We start from the raw sequence: 22,645 nt of genomic DNA, 5'->3' as shown, positions 1-22,645 counted from the left end.
GGCTCGCCTGGCTACAACGTGGCCGGGCTTTCCTGGATCTCCCGATACGGCATAATCGAATCAATTCATCGAACCAGATCAGACGATCGAGTTGACGAGTGCCCTGATACCGCTTGCCACACTTAATACGCTTGTTTCAATATAAATGTAACAAATTGGATTCTTGTTCATCACACATTTATCATACATAGAAAGTGTTTTGTTATGTAAAAACTAAATAAAAATATTATATAAAATTCTCATATAAATAATAGAAAATAATTCACAAAAGAGAAGCACAATCACTCAGTTAAAAAAAAACTAAAATAAACATTATTTGAATAATTTTCATACTATATATTAAAAAAATCAAACAAACAATATATTTATTTGGAATGATAATGCAATTAAATTATCGTATATACATAATAAAACAATTTCTTTTGGTCAAGTTAGCTCTAAGTCACTATTAAGGTGCCAAGCGGTTTCATGCCGAAAGCATCCTATTCCGAAAATACGCTATGTATTATAACACTTGGTAACTTGGCGTCATGTCGCGCGGAGCAAGAGCAAATTTTCGATAGCTACTAATGCAAATAAACTTTCGTTCCTTGAGTTATCTTCTCTTAATATTTACAGAAAAAAGAAGAATTGCAACGCTATTACGAGTATAACTATTGCATTTATTCTTTTAAAAAAATTCTAAAGAAAATAATTTATTCGAGATCACGTTACGTGTCCGACATTGTAAAAGACATCACGCTATATACACTTTATTTATTTATAATATCAAATATTATTAGATATTACCAGATATCTTAATATCAAACAGTTGTTTTCTGAAATTAGTTGAACTATTTCAAATACAAACTAAAAGTTTTTTGATTCAAAAATAATAAATAATAATATAAAATACATTTCTAAATTATCGAAAATAATGTAAAAAATTTTAATTAATTTGAACATTCTTTTCCAAGCACAGACACGCTTTTTAGCTAGAAAAGAACTGCTTATATACATTATATACTCGTCATTTTTTGAGCAATATGCGTGATAGGAACAAATTTTTCCAACTATCGGTTATTAAACGGATAAACTACATTTTTATGCATTATCAATTACACACAAAAATATAAGCTTATTCCGTTGGAGTTCAAAGCTTACTGTTCTTATCAAATGCACGATGATTTAACGAGAAACAAAGTAATGTAACCGATAATTGCGATCATTAGCAATCTTTATAAGACTAACCTTGCGATGACGCTGATGAAGAAATGCCAAGTCCATTTGACTCTGCTCCGCCGAAGAGCGCTGTTTTTTTTTTTTCATATTCACTTTATCAATCAGCACTAGTCTGTCCCATTCATGGTCGCTTTTTCCGCATACAAAATCCAAAAACAACGCCGTGACCTTTCTATTTATACATCAAAATTCACTGATCTTCCATGAAATTAGTTTTGCACACACTTGTATCACTATTCTCAGAATAAGACGAAAACTTTGCGATATTTCTCTTCCGCTTTTGCACTGCTCTTTGTGTCCACTTGCTGTATCCCGCCGTTACTCGAATCCTCCTTCGAATTTTATCAAAACACATTCTCAAAGATCACACTTGGCACGAATCATAAATATCCTCGTTAGAGCCACCGCTCGGCGGTATTAAAGAAAAAAAAAAAATCTATCTAAACAATCCTCTAAGGACACTAAACCGCTTACCTATCGCTAAATACAGACGCGATGGACACCTTCGTACGGCTATTCTACTAATCGTCCTACAATTCTACTTTACGATGTAAGAGAATAAATAATAAAATGCTCTCCTAAGATTTTAACACGATCTTTTTTTTTTCTATCATACTCGCAATCAGATTCGCGCAATCATTCTTTCTCAGTAGATTTAACTCTTAATACTATATCATTCGGAACCATGTCTTCTACGTGCGTTAGTGCCAACCGGTCATCGGTCACTCGCTCCCACATTAAACTACATATATCTCTATCCATATGTATATATTTATGTATATATATGTATACGTATGTATACATATATATGTATATATATATATGGACTTTAGTATACAATAATCGTTAATTAAACGTAATAGAGGTTAACGCGGTTCTGATTAGCATGTGATCCAGTTTTATTTACTCTTCTCGATCGAATAATCTTGATCCACCTTTTTCACGCGCATTCACGCAAATCCTCTGCTGACTCGTTTGTGCGTCTCTTTACTTCGTTTTATTCTCTTCTTCTTGCATTCTCGTAACTTTACGTCTCTCTGGGTTTATCGTAAGTTCCCTTCTTATCGTCTTCAAGCGCTCTTACGGGTCCTTCTACAACTTCCTCGTCTTTATCATTATCTGCTTCGTTTTTGGTACAAGCAACATGATTAACACGACAAAATAAGCGTCATTGCTTAGAGGGATCATTTGGAGGTCATCGATGGGGATTGGAGTTTGGGTAGGGAGGAGGTAGTGCTGGAAACAAGGTATTAACGACCCTGAGAGAGGTGGAAGGAAGTTCCACTCCCCTCGGAGCTCTTTTAACCCTGCGGCGACGTCTGCGGCGAGATTTCAGTGTCGCCATCGCCTGAGCCCGGCTCGCCTTTCGTCTTATTCTCTTTCTTCCACTTCATCCGTCTGTTTTGAAACCAGATCTTTATCTGCCGTTCCGTCAGACATAGCGCGTGTGCGATCTCGATGCGTCGCCGCCTAGTAAGATATCGATTGAAGTGAAACTCTTTTTCCAGTTCTAACGTTTGGTATCGTGTATAGGTCTGCCGACCCCGTTTCCTTTCTGAAACAAAAGAAATTAAAATTGCAAATTAATATAAATTATTATATTATATCTCTATACATAAGTATAAGAGAAAAATAACTATATTGTACAAGATATGCGTCAAAAGTATCAAGTATAAGTAATATATTATAAATATAAATGTAAAATCTTTTGACGAATAGCGATTGCGCTGGCATAGAAGTACAGCTGTAGCGGACAAGACACGTAGATATTTCGCTATCTTATCTTTAAACTACAAACGACCAGAGTTAACTAATATATTTCATAAATACTACAGTCTATGATCGACTTAACTGGCCGATAGTTTCTGTAAACTTCAACAAAGTTTCTGTAAAGTTTTCAACGAAATAAATAAAATACCGCTGCGAATAAGAAAGACTCAGGATCGTAAATGCAGTTCCGCATATGATAGATACCTTAGCGATATCCGCGATATGATCTGCGGTCAGTGCGCGGTACACGAATTCCGAACAAGAATATTAATTATGGTTGCCAAGAGAGCGAGAGAGGCAGAAAAGACGGAGGAAGATACTAAGGAGACAGAGCGAGTTGACTCTGTGTGAGAAGTCTCGCAACTTTACAAGGTATAAACCTCAAAGGGTTTGGTTCGGTTAACCCGCCATACGAGTGAGAGAGCAAAACGAGAATGCTTCAGAATGGTATGAGGGAGGGAAGAAGGAAGAAGAGGCGTAGGGATGAGAACTGGAAAGTAAGGAGGGGAGAGGTGAAGAAGGAGAAGAAGAAGAAGAAGAAAACTCCTTGGCGAGCATTCGAGGCAAACGCCGCCCGTCGCGCTGTCGGCCGATGAAGATGGATGGCGGTTCTGCTCCGGAGAGAGATGGAGAGATCGCGTAGGTTCCTGAACCTTCGACTAGACGAAGAGGACGATATACGGAGGAAGAGAAAAAAACGCGCGTTAGAGAAAGAGAGGGGCAGAGAGGAGAGGATAGAGAAAGTTGGGAACATGCCCTCTTATTCCTTCCCTTGGGCTACGCTCTCAAATTAACAACATACCAATCTCTAGCGCTCTCTTATAAGCTTTAACGATTTAGGCAACTTCCTTGGCTCTCTTTCCTTCCGTTATTTTAAGAAAATAGCCATTTACTATTCCGCCAAAGATATAATAAATATTATTAAAAAGTAATTATATTGGTCATCGCATAAATAGATATATGCTCTTATGGAATCATGTACACATTATATGAAAAAAATATTATCATAATTGTCTATCAAGTGTATCGCGTCGACTGTTCTATAAAAACTGCATCCTATTAATATTCATTTGTCACACCGCGTTAATGAAGATCATGTTCTAGATCTAAGGCTAAATCATCAAAGCGTCGCGCGTCGGTGAAATACATGAAACATATTCAATTGCACCGACACTTCAGAAAATGTCAATTTATTTATGTAATTTTATTTATAGTATTTTATTCCATAAATAGATAAATCGTATTCGAAATCAAAAAAAGTTCATACGTGACTAAAATTTTAACTGATTAGTAACACGAAAATTTCCAACATAGCATCCGCACGTTATTTTTAAAATGCTAAACAAATTCTAGACACACATATATATATTTTTATTCGAAACTTATATATTCATCTGAAATACGTTTATACGATCACTTTAAATAAAGATAATCCTGAGTTGAAGCGGCGTAATAATCAGGTTTGTTTCAAAAGGTCACTTCGCCCATAAATCCTCTCATGCCACTAGATGTTGCAGAGCAAAGAAATGAATTATTAAACACTGCATCGAGACGAGTCTGTATTATTTATGAGCTAAAACCTATAAAGTTTTCGAGCCAATCGATTTGATTATTAAAGACTAAAATCTCGATTATTAGATGTATCCGGATATAAGAATTAGACAGCGGACAATAATACGTGAGTTGAGTGGGGGTAATTTAAAAGATAGCAATATTTTATGTTCTCAGACGTTATTTACCAACATGGTTACATGCTTTTATAAGATGTAACTATAGAAAGAGTTGTAAACTGATATTGCATATTTTAAAATCGAAAAAGTTATTCTTAACAGATCCCAATAAAAATACATACTAAAAAAATGTTAAATGTGGCTAAGTTCTAAATTCTAAATGTTAAAATCCAGTTTTTTTATTTAATTTAAATGTTGAAAATAAATTTGTATTTTTAGGAACAACGTTATTATCATATTTCTCACATTAAATTTATTATATATATATGATGTTGCTGTGGTTCCATTGATATTTTTAAGATACGTGATACATACACGCAGGCATGCATACGCGCGTATGGAAAGAAGTCCAGTAATAAGAAAGTCATACCGATGGCTTAAGTTTCGGATCGGCGTACCAGCGCTGCCACGGCTTTCGCGGACGGAGGTGACTTTAAACGCGGAGCAATAAATTAACGGCGTTGGGTTACGCAAGGATCAAATGTCCCCTGGAGTATGCCCGGGAGATTTATGGGTCTGCCTTCACTGGCGCAGCATGAAGGAACGAAACAGAACAGAACGTACACAACCGTGCGGCTTATTATAGGCTAGTTGCTCCGTATCTCCGCTTCCCCTCCTGCCTGACTAGTCTTTCAGGCCCGCCGCAGGATACACGCAGGACTTTTCAGATTAACAGCTAGCCGGATGTTGTAACCCGCTAATAAGGTGCGGCCACCACTCGGTGCCCAATTAAGCTAAGCTTTACGTGGGCACTATAAGGCCAGGCCTTGAAACGCGCTTCGATTAGATATCCTAGATGTATCATTAATTTTATCATTTGCTCACGGTATCAACCTTGGGTTGTATCTTACACCATTGATAGACATTAATATTAATTGCACAAAATTGTATGGATATCTTCTGAAATTTTCTTAAATAAACGATCATATACAACAAAGTCGGAATTTAACATCCAGTTTGTTGTATGTAATTTTTAATGAGACAAACATAACTAAAAATTTTATTTTCAAATGTTGAAGATTTGAATATATATATATATTCCTCAAAAAGTATTCTTTGAAACAATTTGTATAAATAAATAGTGCAGAGATATAATTAATAACGAATAAAAAATTATGACGTTCTAATTTTATCATATATTTTAAATCAGACAATTTATTTTCATTTTTATTAGCAATTCTTACAAATTTGCAAACGATCCTCATAAGATGGATTAAATCCTAAATGCTTTACTTTGTTTCTTTTAGTAAAACTATAATTTCAATATACGTTTTACTTTTAATGTTTTATGTAAACTAACTAAGATTGACTGAATTTCACAGAAGTTTTCAGCGAAAGAGAAAAGCATCAAGTCCGGTAACATTTATAGAGGAAATTTAGAAACTCCAAGGAGTCTAGAGTATTCTATAGGTAGTTTTTCCTCCTTGCTTTCGTTTTCCTTTTTTTGATCTTCCGGGCAGACGAGCAGACAGGCAGACAAGAAGATGGAGTCTGAAAGAGCCCCGAGGTAGAAGGTTGAGATAATGAGTAGCGAGAACGGCTTGCCGCGACATATGCATCTTTACGGGTATCACTCGGAGCATTAAAATTTACTTTTTCTCTTACACCTGCTACTCTAGATACGAACAATATAGCTATCTCATAAAACTTTAGATTGAATCAGGACAAATGGAAATTTTTATTTTATGCAAGAACTCAAATTGATTGTTAAGTATTACGTAAATGAGTAAATCAAATCACAACAAAATAGAGACAATTTTGTCTTTCAAACGTTGAATTCTAGCCAAATATCGAATAGGAAATCAAACCACGACCTCCATATCGTTCACAATTGCCTCCATGGCGGAGCTCCAAAAGAAAACGGTCCCAGGATTTCTGTGGATTCATTCATCATCATCATCCATCCCTTCTACCTCTTTCTACCGCCTCAATTTCTCTCTTCCTCTCTCTCTCTATTTCTAATATGTACATATGTACACATATGAGTGCGTACATATACATGCACATGTCCTCTCTTCTTTCGCCTTTTTTAGCTCCTCCTTTCCTGCCCCTTTTGGACTCCATCGCTTTTTGAATATCTCACGAAGCCGCCATCGTTATGGCCACCAATCTGTTGAGCGGCTAGTTGGATTATAATAAAATGCATATCGGATTTGGAATGCTGATTCTTCTTGTTCTATCTGCTGATTCATTCTTCGGATAACGACTATAAATTTTACATGCATCTGACGCGTCGAATATCATTTTAGCTTTAAACATTTTGTAAAATTTTATTACATGACTTCGCTCTTGTAATATAATATTAAGTAAGTACATAAAATATACTAATATCTTATATGTAATATATATATATATATATATATATATATCTCATTTGATATTAACACGTTCACAATGCTTTTATTGTGAAAAAATAAAGAAATATAAAAAGAAAAAACATGGAGAGTGCGTTTTACAATATTAAAATTTATTCATTTAACTGAACTGTTTTATTCTTTTAATCTTTTTTGTATCCTATGTTTCATATCGCGACAATTTATTTGAAGCATATACATATATTCTGAACGTCTCAGAATACACATTACATAAGGAATGTAATATACGAGCGTGCACGCACGTATGCAATAACGGAAGCTTTGTAACTGTATCACGCCATGCTTATTTGCCGATTGAGAATATATGAGGGGGGAAGGAGTCGAGATGTCATAAATCTTTTCACACAGAGGGTCGCAATTATCTCATGCATTAAAAGTACGATGGTCGGTCTCCTTTTCTCGGATCAACACTTGGGATCGGAATGCCAAATGTTGAACAGTGTTGTAATATGGCAAGCACATTGTATTATCCAATATGAAAAAGATTATGTCGAGATTTTCGAATCTTATCAAATTAACGTATAGCAATACTTTTGTTGTTTTTCTATATAAGAATTTTTTAAACTGTATTATAATAATAAAATTTTTTTGTACAACGTTTCCGTGACAAAATTCTAATACAAACATACATTAATAGAAAAATAGAGAATTCTTATTGTGTCACGTATATTTATAACTATGTCTCATTAAATCTTTGGCATTAATCAAGGAATGTATGCATGTTTGCACGTCTTTACTTCGTAATGCAACTAACTATGTCGGAATTTCTCGGCTCACGTGTAATGTGCCCCATAAAAAATACTAAGAAATCTCAGCAATTTCACTAAACGAATGCTCTTTAACGGTATCCGTGAAATAGAACTGTACATAATTCACAAAAATCTGGTTAGTATATTTCATTCAAACTGTACAGCAATTGAAGCAGAATACGTGTAGTGTGATAAAATTATAGCTATAACTAAGAAACTATATCAAACTTATATGGATTTTAAAGAGTTTTCAAGATATATAAATACAGATAGATAAATATAAATTAAATGAATTTTAAAAGCGCAGAAATAATACATTTCAAATAGAAATAAAATCAAAATTACTCCAAAATTAATTAATTTATTGCGTGCACGCTCGTATATTACATTCCTTATGTATATAATGTGTATTGTGAGACGTTCAGAATATATGTATATGCTTTAAATAAAGTGTCGTGATGTGAAACATAGGATACAATAGAGATTAAAAGAATAAAACAGTTCAGTTAAATGAATAAATTTTAATATTGTAAAACGCATTCCGTGCTTTGTCTTTTTAATCTTTTTAAAATAATATTCATTTTTCTCTTAAAATCATTTACTTATCAAAATGCATTCTATAAAGTAAACTTCTATGCATTTCTATGTACAAAAAAATGTTATGTAAGTTTTTTAACAAGATAAGCAAAATAAATTTTATAAAGGCAATGAAATGCGAGAATAAGACGAAACATTCTTAAACGTGCCGACATCTGTGAGCACATTCAGGGACTTAAGCCATTTTCTTCGTTTAACAGGCAGTAAACTACAAGCCCTGGCGTCGTCATAAGCGTAGTGTTTATCGGCCAATCCCGGAGCAGACTTGGGATCTGCTTCTGAATTTAACCGAAAGATGGTACAAGTAATCAATAACAGAAAAAAAATATGTATAATCATTGCTAAAAAGACTCAACATTTCTTCTTTTTATGATTTTTAAGTACCAAAGTTGTAAAAATAATAATTTTAAATATTTATACATTTTGAAAAAATTTATCGAAAAGTATTGCAATTTTTTATTCATATAATTCTGCTATGATATATTTTAGACAGAAGTATATTAAAAACTATAATTATATCTCAGAACGTCTAGAAATAAATAAAAATAATCGCAACAGTAAAAACACTTCAAAATGTGATATCAGTAATTCACATTTAATATATTTCCAACCAATACTTTAATTAAAAAGGTTTTGTCAACATACTTCAAAAATATGTATACAACAGAAAAGTCATAATTTATGAAAAAAATATAAAACATTTTTAATATTTTAATGCTAAAGATAAAAATATAATAAACATCAAATTTATTTGAATATTGGCACGTACCTTTAATTGTTTTCTATTATTTTCGAAATGTAACTTTATAAATATGCACGAAAAAATTAATCGTGTCCCTTATTTACTGATCAATTTGTAGTTACTTAAAGAAGATATGAAGAGAAGCTGCTTTTAGAAGAAGCGACAAATGACTGAGGAATAAGAAATAGGTGAAGAGATAAGAGTGGGTCGCTAAAGTTTTTTTGTTTCGGACAGATGTTACCTTGCAGAATTAGGTAATACAGATATATCGTTCTTTCATCAAAGATGGGTCGAACTACAAGTCAATATAGAAACGAAGAAGAGAATGATGGAATGATGCGCTTTAGGATTCCATAACTTATTCAATTCCGTGCCAAGATTTTTTTCTACCTAATGACGGTCCAGCCTTATTGTTACTCCTTTATAGCTATGTCATACAAAGCCATAAATAGATATATGATATATGATTCGAAAGGTGTTGAATACCGTGAAAAACACGAGAAGATTTGTCAAAATGTTTACGATCTTGTTGAGGAGCATTATTTAATTGCACAGACATTAAAATAAAGACATATGATAATAAGTGTTTTTTGAACCAATTCTATATTTAGAAAGATATTCGATACTTTCGATTCTTTAGCCAAAATATATCGCATATAATAGAACGAAAAAAGACAAATTGCAATATTACAAATTATGTTAATAAAAACGAATATATCGTTGAGACTTCAAGCGGTAGTCATATGAAAAAAGAACAAGAGATAACGCTTATTGTGACCTGATGAACGAGCGGTGAAACTAACAGACAGGCTAACAGGTCAACGCAATAAATAACTCCGGTCGCGACGTATCTAGAGACATTGTGCCAATCCTGAGTCAGCTACCGTACGGATTTGGTTTAGTTTTGTGTTCTGTTGCATAAATACAAAAGTTAGCTACCTGCTACCTGAGAAACTACTTTACCAGAAACTTAGCTTTCTACTAGACTTTTGGTCACGCATAAAATAAAACGTTGATTGTATTCATAAAAGCGGTCTTTTCTATTATATTTTCATTCAATAATATACAAGAAAAAGTGTAAAACAACTTTTAACAATAACAATAAATTTTAATGTGTGATATATTACTAAATCTGTATATATTACAATTCTCAAAAAGTTGAGGTTATAATAAATTATAAATTTCATATATGCATTTAATTTATAAGATCTATAAAATGTTTTATCTTTTTGTTCATAAACATCAGTTAAAATAACGATTTGAAACTTGAGAAAAGAAGATGCATTGTAATTACAATTTTATAAAAATGTAACACTTACCAAACTGACTCCTCATCCAAGGGTACAACGGACTTGGTAAGTTCGCACTCGACGCACTTTGAGGCGTGCCTTGCTGTTGTTGACTGAGCGACGATGCAACAACGCTTTGATGAGCCTGCTGAGCTTGCTGTTGTTGTTGCGGGTGCATTCCACTTTGTCCCTGTTGCGATGCAGATTGAGATTGTTGTTGCTGCTGGTACATCATATGTTGTTGCTGCGTCTGCAGATGCTGATGCTGCGATTGCTGTTGCGGATGCTGCGATTGCTGCGTCTGCATATGAGGGTGTTGGCTGTGCATTTGGTGGTGCATCTGCGATTCGACGAGAGGCGGGCTATCCGGTCCGTCGAGAACGCTGCCTTGATGATCGACAGCAGCCGCCTGAAGTTTGCAACTGGCATAGACGATGGGAGTGGACGGATGTCCGTTAGGGGTTGATGAGTGTCCCATGTGACCACCCATACTGGTGTTCGGAGACGTCGACCTATAACCGGCCATGCCGTCCATACTTCCGTGTTCCTGTTGATGTTGATAGTAGGCCGCGTTCCGCATGTCGATCCGGTTGTACGGGGGAAACCTCGGATAAGGCATATCTTGCTGACCTCCCGCGGTTCCATAATGATGGGCGGATACTCCTTGACGTAACAAACTCGGATCGCAGGGATCACCGGCTTGCTGAGACTGTTGCTGGACCGATTGTGTTTGCTGAGGTACCTGTACGGCCGCACCATAGTGCTGCTGATGCTGATGCGGGTGTTCCACCCCGCCATTTCGCAGGTCCGGGATATACGAATTCGCAAAGTACGAACTCATGCTACTGTCCCACCTGTCCTACCTGCTTATGTCACTTCTCTACGTTGCTGACTGACTTTCCTTTGGTTATCTTCAATTGATCTACTATTCTTCTCTCTATCTTTTTATCTTCGTAAATTTATTTTGTTTTGTACTCTTCCTGTGCGGACACACTGGCACACGTCTTTACATAGATACAGATTTATCACTTCGGAATTGCATTTCTTTACGAATCTTTTTTTATTTTTTTCTCACTTGACCCTTGTCATCTCACGCACTCTTGAGCAGCACAGCACACACACACACATATATATATATATGTATATATGTATCAAATTACCATCATTTTGGATCACATGTACATCATTTGACTTTGTATCACACTGAGCTCACTACCAAAAGAGGATAAAATTATTAACTGGAACACTACAGAACCTTTTTAATTAGCAAGTGGAGAAGGGGGAGAGTATACCACGTATACACAAGGTGGTAGCGGAAGATAATAATCAAAGTCCTTCGTCTTCCCCGGTGTGACACCTTCGTTCAAAACGCCAAGCCACTCCAGACCCGTTTCGTTCCTCTGTCCACCCTATAATCGAAATTACGCCGCACCTGTAACACAAAAATAATTTACGTATTACACATTACGTTATTTGTACAACATTACAATACTACAATATTAAGAATTACATTAATTACGTCTGATTCATATGTATCAGGCATCACATAAACTTTAGTGTAAATAACAATTATATTAAATTTACGATATAATTAAAAAAATACTGATAAATTATTAAATAATAAAATTATAAAATGATAAAAATGTGTATTAGTGATAATTGGCAACTGCCATGAATTTCACAATCAGCCAAAAAGTTTTCAAATAAATACCATTATTTTTGCAAAGATTTTACGATATATAAATATATAATATCGTAGACGTAACTGAAACTTTGCATGATCCTTGTCAAGCGAACTGAATGTACTGAACAGAGTTTAGCGCGTGAATGACAGAAGGCAAGTTACACATGTGCTCGTCACGGTGACGGCCATCGCACAGACGCCAAACTTATTACAGCGTTCTGTGTGGGCGGGCTAAGCGATCGTTAAATTTGGAAAAATTTCCTTCCATTAGGTAGCATAGCCACTTCCCACAAAAACCTTTCCCCTTCGCATCAATCTCTTTTTCGGAAATTTTGTAAAGGTTCCGATGCGTATGTTGCATGAAATTGGTATAATAAGATGTATCAAAACCATTCTCTCTCTCTCTCATATCTAACTCAATATATCAGATTAGAATAAAACAACTAAATATAAAAGAGATATTATACATGTATAAGAAATAAATAAGAATAGCGGTTTTAATTTACCTAATTAATCTTCCTAAGTAAATATATATTTATATTTCAACCAAGTCATTACATAGCTAAATTTAAAAAATTATTTTTTTACAGCTTCATATGATTTCATGTTGACAAACAAATTTAACTTAATTATTCAAACGTTCTACAAATATTATTGCTTTCATTATCCACGTTATCTTATTATTAAAATACCACACATTATCTTACTATTAAAAAAACATTTAAATTTAAATTAAATTTAAATTAATCTGTATTTAAAAATTACATAAGATATATTATTCATGTTTTATTATTACATCCCATTTAATAATAAAACACTAAAGAGAATAACAAAAAATAAATACATGGCATTCGATTAAACATATTTCGCAAGAATGAAAATACTATAAAAAAAAACCTATTAAAATAATATCGAATTAATAATATTAAAAATTAAATTTAAAGATCAATAAATATAGCGATTAGTAATGTAACTAATTCTTTTTTGTACGTATGTATAACGTAAAAAAAATTTTTAGCCACAATTTTTACGCTTCGCAAAAATAAAAATTAGATTAATAATACTCTTAACAATTATATGAATATAATATTTTTCCTTATTTTAATTCTAAAAGATATTATTTGCACGTGGCTGGGATATCATTATTGTTAACAAAATAAGACATGGCTTTCTTATCGACTGAAATACGAAAGGTTTTTGCCTTTTATGAGACTATGTTGATCTGCCGATTCAAGATCAAAACCTTCTATACCGACCATATCTGATGTTTCAAAGTTGTACAACTTATTCCAAATACAAATCCACGTAATTTTCGCAACTTTCAAATTCTATAGTTTCTTAAATTTTTTTAAATTTCAATGTTGGCTAAATAAAAATACAGAATTGATTAAAGTTTCTAGTTAAAAAGTTTCTATTTAAAAAGTTTTTATAAAACATTGCAAATCATTCTCTTAAAGCAGAAATTTTGTTAATTCTTTAAATATACAAAAAGATAAAATTTAAAATACTGTTAAAAATGGTTAATAAAAAAACATGGCCCTTTAAAACCAATAATACATTTAGCTTTTACATTGCAAAAAATTTATCTCGTCGCAAAGGAATAAATGAAAATATACATGTGAATGTACATATGGTATTGTTGCGGGTGGCATGACAGTGTGGGTGGTGCTAAACACGGAGTTAGAAACGGGTTCGGATGTGCAGCGGGCAGCATAGCAGGGTAAAGGGTGTGAGTGTGAGAGAGGGTGAGAGGTGCGGCCCTTGGGAGTTTGCTGTACATGAGAACGGGTCGGACGCGGACGATCGCGATTAACATTCCGGCCGCTAGCTTGCTGTTCGCGCGGCGCTTTCATTAATTCCAGCGTATTGATTCCACGGATTGATGAATGGCCGCCGATAGCGATTCCACGCGTTCGCCACCCCCTTCCCCAGCACCTCTCCTTCCTCGTCTCTCGCGTATAAATTCAACCTCTCGCAGGATTTGAACTCAATTCCCGCCCCGTAAATTCCCCTTTATGTATCCTCCTCTGAAGTGCAAGTATCTGAATCCTATTGACGTGGACGAAGTATTTTTCGCAGCTTCTCATCCTTTTTCCCCTTGCATCTCTTTAATTTAATAGTAGCAAAGTGTGCACAATCAGTTAACGTACGTTACCCTTGATTTTTCAAACTATTTTTTGAATCTCAAAATTTAGAGAAATTCCTTTAAAATTAAAACAATTAAACAATACGTCTGTATAATAATAACAATGTTATTTGTAGAACAGTTAGTCTTCCTTTATCTGATAAGGTCTTCCTTTATCTGCAACATGTTAATTATGTCAAATTCAAGATACATATATCAGATAAGTATTTTAGGCCTCATTTAGTGGTGACATCGACCGGAAAGATCATAAACCAACTGATTATTTAAGGGTCTAAGAAGTACATAATATTGTCGGCAGATGGCGATAGTGATAGCACGGAAGAAGAGGAAAAAACGGGGTGGAGCATGTCTGACAGCTGGGTGGGTTCGGGGCCAAGGTGATTGAAAACAGGGTGGAGCGTCATGTGACGCCATGGTTGGATATGGAAGTGACGTCATATAACTACGATGGCCTCTAGTTAGCAAAATGGCCTCTGGATAGGAATTTCTTTGTCCCGCATTCTCTTATCTACTATCTCGATGTAATCAAAAGTAGACGGTCAAGCTGTTGATTGTCAGCCGTCCATCCCAGAAGAAACGAATTGGATTTATTATATTCATATTGTTTCAATATATTAAAAAATAGAAAAGATAATATTAAACTAAAGATAATAAATGTAATCGAATTTGAGAAATTATGAAATCTGATACTTGCAATCGTTTTCATTACAAGACCGTATAAGAAAGACAGCAAAAAATGTTGAGCAATCTGTTTATATGTATATGTATCACCGGCTGATGTAGATAAAACGGCTGGATAAAATAAACGATGTCGTTAGCAGCCGTAAAGATTGAGCCATAAACGGCACTTGGATTTGACAGTTATGGAACTCATAGCTCGTGTCAGTCGTTCGCACCTCGTAAAATAGTCGTAAACTAAACGCGCTGTAAACTGAATGTATTTCTGATGCCACGTACACACCAGCGGAGTTATATTAAAAAGTTACGAGCTCCTGACCTTGTACTATGTAACACTTAGCGCACATAAGATAGCAGACTCTTCTCACGCTCTTCTCACAACTCTTCAGGTGTTCACATTTAAGTGGCATACTATACGGTACTTTAAGACGCAAGAAGATAAATAAAAATTGATGCACATTTAATAAGTAAAATATATGAAATTAGAGGTGTGTAATGTGGCAAGAAACTAGTAATATATAATTAACAATAGCCACTGTATATTATAAATCGTTAAGGTCAATTTATATTTTAGCTAGTATCACGATCAATTTTTTATTCTACGAGCAATATGTTAATACGGTGATTGACGACTTTCATATAGCCCACACACTACAAGCAATTATATAAAATGGGCGCGAAGCGGACGCGGTAATAGCTATCATTATATGTAACATATAATTTGGAGCGCAAGAGAAGAAGAGCTAACTCGTAAAGGAACAAGACGATTCATGTAAGATTATTAAGTAAAAATTGATGCGGGTTTATGAAATATCACGATTTCGAGGTACTTCGTTATATAAAATGATCCGTCCTACAGAAACAGGATGACATTATTTTTTTAACTGTATATTATACCATAATCGAATTTATTATATGCATTCGATATTGCTGTCGTATGATTTATTCGTTTCGACGGGAAGTTCTCGGACATTAAACCTGTCTGGGCTAGCGACCATTGTACAATGAATTTACATTTTAACGCGTTATTATACATATATCATAATTTTTAATAACACTGAGAATTACGCGTGTAACAATGATAAAAGAACGCTTTAATTAGATCGGTTAGTGTTTCGTTTCGTATTGTTCTAAAATGCAATAATATTAATGTGCCATTAATTACATTAAATACAAATGAAGAATCTACGGATATCTTGCATACAAATCTCATATTAAAACTGAATTTTACATATTATCTAGTAGTATTTTTCTAACTAATAAATAATAAGTATAATGCTTGCGAATTGAAAATTAAACGTCGAAAATGTATTATATAGTACGTCAAATGTGTGAAGACTGAAAGAAATATGCTAAGAAACAACCACGCTAGATTTAGCAAGAAATGCGATCACGGCGGAACACTTCAGAGATACCGTTACGCGCATTAAAGGATGCCCGGTTGGCGGGAGGTCGAGGTGGCATTAAAAGGTGTTCGCGATCAAGGATTCCAGCACGCACATGTACGAACACATACACTCGGGCGACATCGGTATCCTGATTCTTAACCGTGTGCAACGCATATGCGTGCATTTGCTTCCGTGATCGTGTACGTAAGGATAGTGCTACGATATAAACACATGGGCCACGCCACGCGCGCCCTGTGTACATGTGTATGTGTGTGTACGTTTGTGTAGGTATGCGAGCCGATCAGTCGAATGCTAACACGCATGTGCGATTAGCATAATCGAGTCGGGTTGCAGGGAACCAGTTTGCAAGGCCACTGAAAAGCCGGCCGGTCGGCCGTCCGCCCGGCCGATCGTTTATGCCGTTCCTCTGTCTCTACCGGCGAGCGCGCGATCCATCCGTAACACCGATAACGTCAGCTGAACGCGAAAGCAATGGTGACGATGCATCGTTCACCACGGATTCCAGCTGCGCGGGTATTACGTGAGCTTTCTCTCGAATTACGATACCTCGATAAGAGCCCGATCCCTCTGTATACCTGCCATTTAATACTGTATAACGCTTAATGGCTATCCGTGTAAATAAATGTAATTTAAATGTTATTATCGCGAAGCTCTAATGAGTGATGAAAGATTGCGATAATACACTATTTAATAGATTCTCAGAATTAGACGTACTCCTAAAATGTATAAAATCGTGTGATATTGTATTTCGACATTCGTTAAAATAAGACAAATGTTAACTTTTTTAAATTAATCTTATACAGTTTTTATGATGTATTTTATGCCGATTTTAAATCTGCAGTTTGGTAATTTGTAAGGACTAAATTTTTATAAGGACTAATTTTTTAGTAACATGCATTTAAAACTTTTTTTCCAATAAAATTTCATTTTTCTTATGTTTAAGTTGATCCGATAAGATGTTTCTCATAGAATTCTTTACTGATTTCAAATCTGTTTGCCAAATTTATGAGGAAAACAGGTTTTTTTAAATAACACGCATTTAAAAATTCCTTTACCTATCTCTTCTTTGACATAAATAAATGATTCATAGGGAATAGCTACTGAATTTAACATGATTTTGTACTCATTAAAGAAAAAGCTTCAAAATAAATTCTTTTAATTAAGAAAAAGATTGGATATACGACGAGCCGCTGTTAGCAAAACATATAAGTTTTTAAGACAGATATGTCGGTTACAAAAGATTGGAATCCGTAGAATAAATTTTAATCTCATTTTCAAAATCAACATAAAAAATATATAAGAATTAGCCAAAATTATCCATTTAATGAAATTATTATCAACAAATATGCAATTGGTAATTTAATTATCTTCGATACAGAATAAAGAAATTCAGATGATAGATCAATCATATATTTCAATATTTCAATATTGACGCAATTACCTGTTAAAGTTTGTTGCAAATCATTTTATAACATTATGTACCATTATTATAACATATCATGTATTTATACATATCAATTATACAATAAATATAAATTATTATAATCAATCTAGATTTTAGTTAACCTCTAAAATTAATTATTAGCTTTCTGATATGAAAATGTGAGAAAACTGTAAGAAAATAAAAAAATCTAAGGCAATAAGAAAATTTAAAGCACTAAAAACCTGAAAACATGTTTCTTTTTTAAATAAAGTCCATTTATTTCGAACTAATTCAAATCTATGAAACGAAGGGACTCTAGAAGTTCACAACTACCGTTTATACGCCATTAGTTAAATGATCACAGCTAACTGACCGCATATATGTAAAGATGTAAAAAACACGTGTTCATGTGATGATTTGTCAAGTTTTGTGCGGAAAACGGTAGAAATTATAGAGCACACAAAAACATTTATCACATTTTCAATGGTTAAAAGATTGTATCCATACAATGGCGATACAAAGAGAGATACGTTCGCGAGAAAAGACAACACTTGCAGTTTAAAGGGTTAATGGTAGCATGGCCCATACGAGTTGAAAATGCCGTCTGTAAACATTGTAGGTAATTTTGGCTAACACATACTTTAAAGTTCATAAACTGGATATGTATATGTATATACATATATTATATACATATGTATGTACGCCGCGCATATATCACTTTAAAAATACGTTTAAAGTAACTTCATTTACATTAATCGCGTAATATTTGATGTACCGATATAATACAATGTACATGTGTACTGCAATGTTCTGCAATATAAATATTTTCATCTTGTTGAAATTTTAATTCTCATATAAATATGCTAGTGTCGTTCACGTGATGTTGCATTAATTATATCCATATTGCGAAGTTACACATGCATGTGAAGACGAACACAAGCGAATGATTTAAGAATACAAGAGATGATATGATAAACGTGCTTCGATAACTTGATTTCCATGTTTAACATATAGTGTAGTTTTAATTACATAAATTATTAAAAGTAAGTAGTATTATACTCTGAAATCTAAAATCAGAATTCATTAAACATAATTGCAAATACTTGATAATCATATATGAGAAAAAAAATTGTAATACAAATATTAGATACATTCTTTATAAATATGTGTATTCAACTATGAGATCACATTAAAGTTTTAACTCTATTTAATTTATAAATCGGCCCAAAATTAATCGCCGTAAAAGGAACTTTTATACACACATACATGGTGTACTTCAAATAAAAGTTTAAAAATGTTTGAATATTAAAATTAATATTTATCTCAACATTTTTCCCTTACAGAATTATTCACAGAATTCGTCGAAGAATCCGTAAATATAAAAAGAGGCCCAGAAAAATCTTCGACATATATCCCCGACATATTGATAATATCAAACTATTAATCAATTAATCATATTAAATAATTATTAAATAATTCATATGACGAAAATACCTGCTTGTTTCTTGTATTGTTATTTGTCAATTAACAGTATGTCGAGAAATATAAAAATCAATAAATCGAAATACTGTTAAACATTGGAATATGAAAACACTATTGATATTAAAAACACTTTTACAATTTTATGTAGCTTTTTCTCCATGAAATTCTCGACATCCTCTGCGGCTCTACGGTCTTCTACTATAGAGTTTCAACTACAACTCCAAGAGTTTCAATTCACCTGAACAATTTTTGCCGATAGGTGTGGAAGATGCCAAGGGAGTTCTATTATACGATGTCGTAACTTTCACATCTTTTGGTATTCAAAAGTTTTTTGTTCCGTTTACTGGAATTCGAGAGATTTAGCTTTCTCTTTTGAGTCAAGGTTCGGTAAGTCCGTCTAAAAGGGACAATGGTCAGTTGTTGCGTAAAACTGTCTGAAAATGGGCGAAATATCCTCTATTTCTGAGATCACCTCTTTTTTTTACGCAAAACAGAATTTCTAATATTACCGTTTTGAATGCAGACGCGCAAAATCATGTGTAATTTCGGACCAGTAAAAGTTAATTATTCGCCTTTCTTACGACACGTTTTTTACAAATTAAAAATGACATCGTTAACGGTTTTACGATTCGCTAAATGGGAACAGATTGTTATTCCAGAGTGTCATTCTACAGTCTGCAAATGTTCTTGATTTGAAGTGCCTTGAGTCAGAAGTCGAGGGTTAATCACTCCAGATTTCACTTAATTAACGGTAGGTCTAACACAGGTTGAATTATCTCGTAACCAGATGCTATCGCAAAGTGGTAAAAGTTTTTTAAAAGAACTTCGTAAAAGTTTCGCCGGGTTCAAATGTACGTAGATAATCATATGTCCATACGACGGAACTAAATTAAATTTCCAAGTGAAATGTTACGCGTATAATTTTGCATGTAATACGAACAATATTTAGTATAATATTAATTGTAAATGTATTATAAACATATTTTAAAACTATTATGCGCTATGATTTTAATACTGAATTATTAAAATAACGTGTTATTGAATGAAATAAATTATTTAAATATTCATCTATATATAGCTTGATATATTTCGATCTTTTAAAAGAGAACTAAAAAAAGGCTATAAAAAATTAGATATTTATTCGAAATTCAATATACTTTTCCAGTTATCTTAACGGATCAACAAATTAATCACTCTGAATATAAAAATATGCACAGTAAATATGTATATAATAATCATTTCTTTAACATCTTAAATATCTGTAATCGATCGTTAGTTTATTTTATAACATGGATTATTTTCATTTATCGCGACATTATACTTTTCCCTGATTTAAATTAGATAATCAAGATTCATGATGCAAACTAGTTACTTTACGGAGGGACAACATGGGAAAAGTAGACGCACGGATAATTTATAATTTACGCGTATGTGGGTGACCGATGAGACGAGAGCTGCACGTGACTACATAACACCAAGGGAACCCTTTATTATAACACGGCTTTAAAGTTTATGTATATTGTATGTATATAAGTTAAGATAAGGTAACAAAGAGCTTGTATATGGATATTGAAAATATCTATAATAATTTTCAATTTATATTTATTATATATTTAATGATTCGTAACAATCATTATAATCTTTAATAATATAATAAATTATCCTATCGATATAAAATAGAAGGACATACGCACATATACGCACATATACACACAAACTGGGTGTGCCTGTATGCACAATAGCGACAGCGAACTCGAAATTACGAAGCCGTGCCTTTATTTCGTCGCAAGCGCGAAGAGGTATCTATAAGGCCGTCGAGACACAGCGGAGAGTACAAAGTTTTGACGTCACCCTATAAATCAACCAACACACTCGCACCTTCAAGACGTTGGCGAACACATCCTGGGTTGAAGTTTTGTTCACCGTATGTCTCCTTTGCTCTCAACACAGATAACTTGTACATGGCGCATCAGAAATTTCGGTAACGCCTTGTACATCCTTTAAATCTCATTCACACCAAAAACTATTAGAACATCGTTTAAAGTACCTATTGTGTTGAACGATCAACATTTATTAAAGGATTGTGATTACTCATCCGTACGGTGAAACATCTTACACACACGCACACACACACGTATAATCGTAATCCAAGTGAAATACATGTAGAAAACGAGAATGGAGATAAAATATTGTAAACTTTAATAAATAGTTAACTATTTTTTCTTCTTGTATAAAAAAATACATCAAATTGATTATTTCTTAGGATAATTTATGATTTAGAATCGAGAGGAACGTTGAGTTAAAATGACACGCATAAATATGCGAACTTAGGAAACATGGAATGATGAGCACAGAAATAAACTATACGGCACGTATACAGCTACAACGTTAGCATGTCAAAATAAACAGCGGAACGGGAGTTGACCGAGTCTACTGAAAAATTTTGGCATCGTCGGCCACGACACCCGACGCTGTCGGCACAACTTTGAAATTATCTCGATGTAATTTATATTACGGCTGCGAGCCGAGAAAATACGCGACGTATTTTCGAATTAAAATCGTCGGCGCGACAACGAATCGGAATTAATGAACTTTGAGATGGGAAAAATTAGCTGAAACAACTTTTATTTATTCCTGTGAGTTATTCGCGCGAATCGAAATTTATTAATTAAAATTCATTCCCACAATACACGTTATAAAAAATTTTGTATGAAGAAATTTCAGAATTTAAATTAGAAAATAACAATGATTAAACTTTAACGATATCGGCTGCGATCAGGTAATGATAATGAGGTAATGATTGATTTATCACGTAAATGCAGTAAAGAGATGTAATAAGAAAAACGATAAGAGAAAATGAGATAATTATAAACCATTTGGTAAAGATTACATTAATTTATAAGCAAATTGTAACGCTATAATTATAACAATATTATATACATGTGGCAATATGATAATAATAATCATTACAAGCAAAATATTTAAGCTTTCATGTATCTACTTTCAACCTTGTAATGTTCACATTTCTCGCGATAAGATAAAAATAGAAGTGCATAAATATTATACAATTAGGAAATAAGAAACCGACTCTTATCATAAATCTTGATCACGTATAGATACCGCGCATCCGCATAGAAAGCATAATCAGTCTGTTTCGGAATTACGCCGTAGATCTTCATAAGCGTATAATTACTGATGATAATGGTCGGCTGTTAGTAAGCACTCGCAATTATCATATATAGGGGATTAAAACCATGTCTATGTATTAATAATAAATGTACTAATAATAAACTAATAAGATAACTTTCTTATATGCAATTCATAAAATTCTAACGCTATTGTATATATTA

The 22,645-nt window shown here is 33.6% G+C and overlaps 1 protein-coding gene across 3 annotated transcripts in view; it reads right to left on the bottom strand.

The window, feature by feature from the left end:
* Positions 1-2,232: 2,232 nt before the first annotated feature.
* Positions 2,233-22,645, bottom strand: part of Antp (homeotic protein antennapedia) — a 100,101-nt gene continuing 79,688 nt past the window's right edge. For all 3 annotated transcript variants that reach the window (XM_018515511.1, XM_018515510.1, XM_018515512.1), the window contains exons 2-3: positions 10,504-11,905; positions 2,233-2,776 (exon numbers count right to left, since the gene is read on the bottom strand). In XM_018515511.1, the coding sequence (XP_018371013.1) occupies positions 2,523-2,776; positions 10,504-11,314 (1,065 nt within the window). In that variant the 5' untranslated portion in view covers positions 11,315-11,905 and the 3' untranslated portion in view covers positions 2,233-2,522. The remainder of the gene's footprint in view (positions 2,777-10,503; positions 11,906-22,645) is intronic.

This window comes from Trachymyrmex cornetzi, unplaced genomic scaffold (assembly GCF_001594075.2).
Source record: "Trachymyrmex cornetzi isolate Tcor2-1 unplaced genomic scaffold, Tcor1.1 scaffold579, whole genome shotgun sequence".
NCBI lineage: Eukaryota > Metazoa > Arthropoda > Insecta > Hymenoptera > Formicidae > Trachymyrmex > Trachymyrmex cornetzi.
This window is presented reverse-complemented; position numbering and strand designations above follow the sequence as displayed.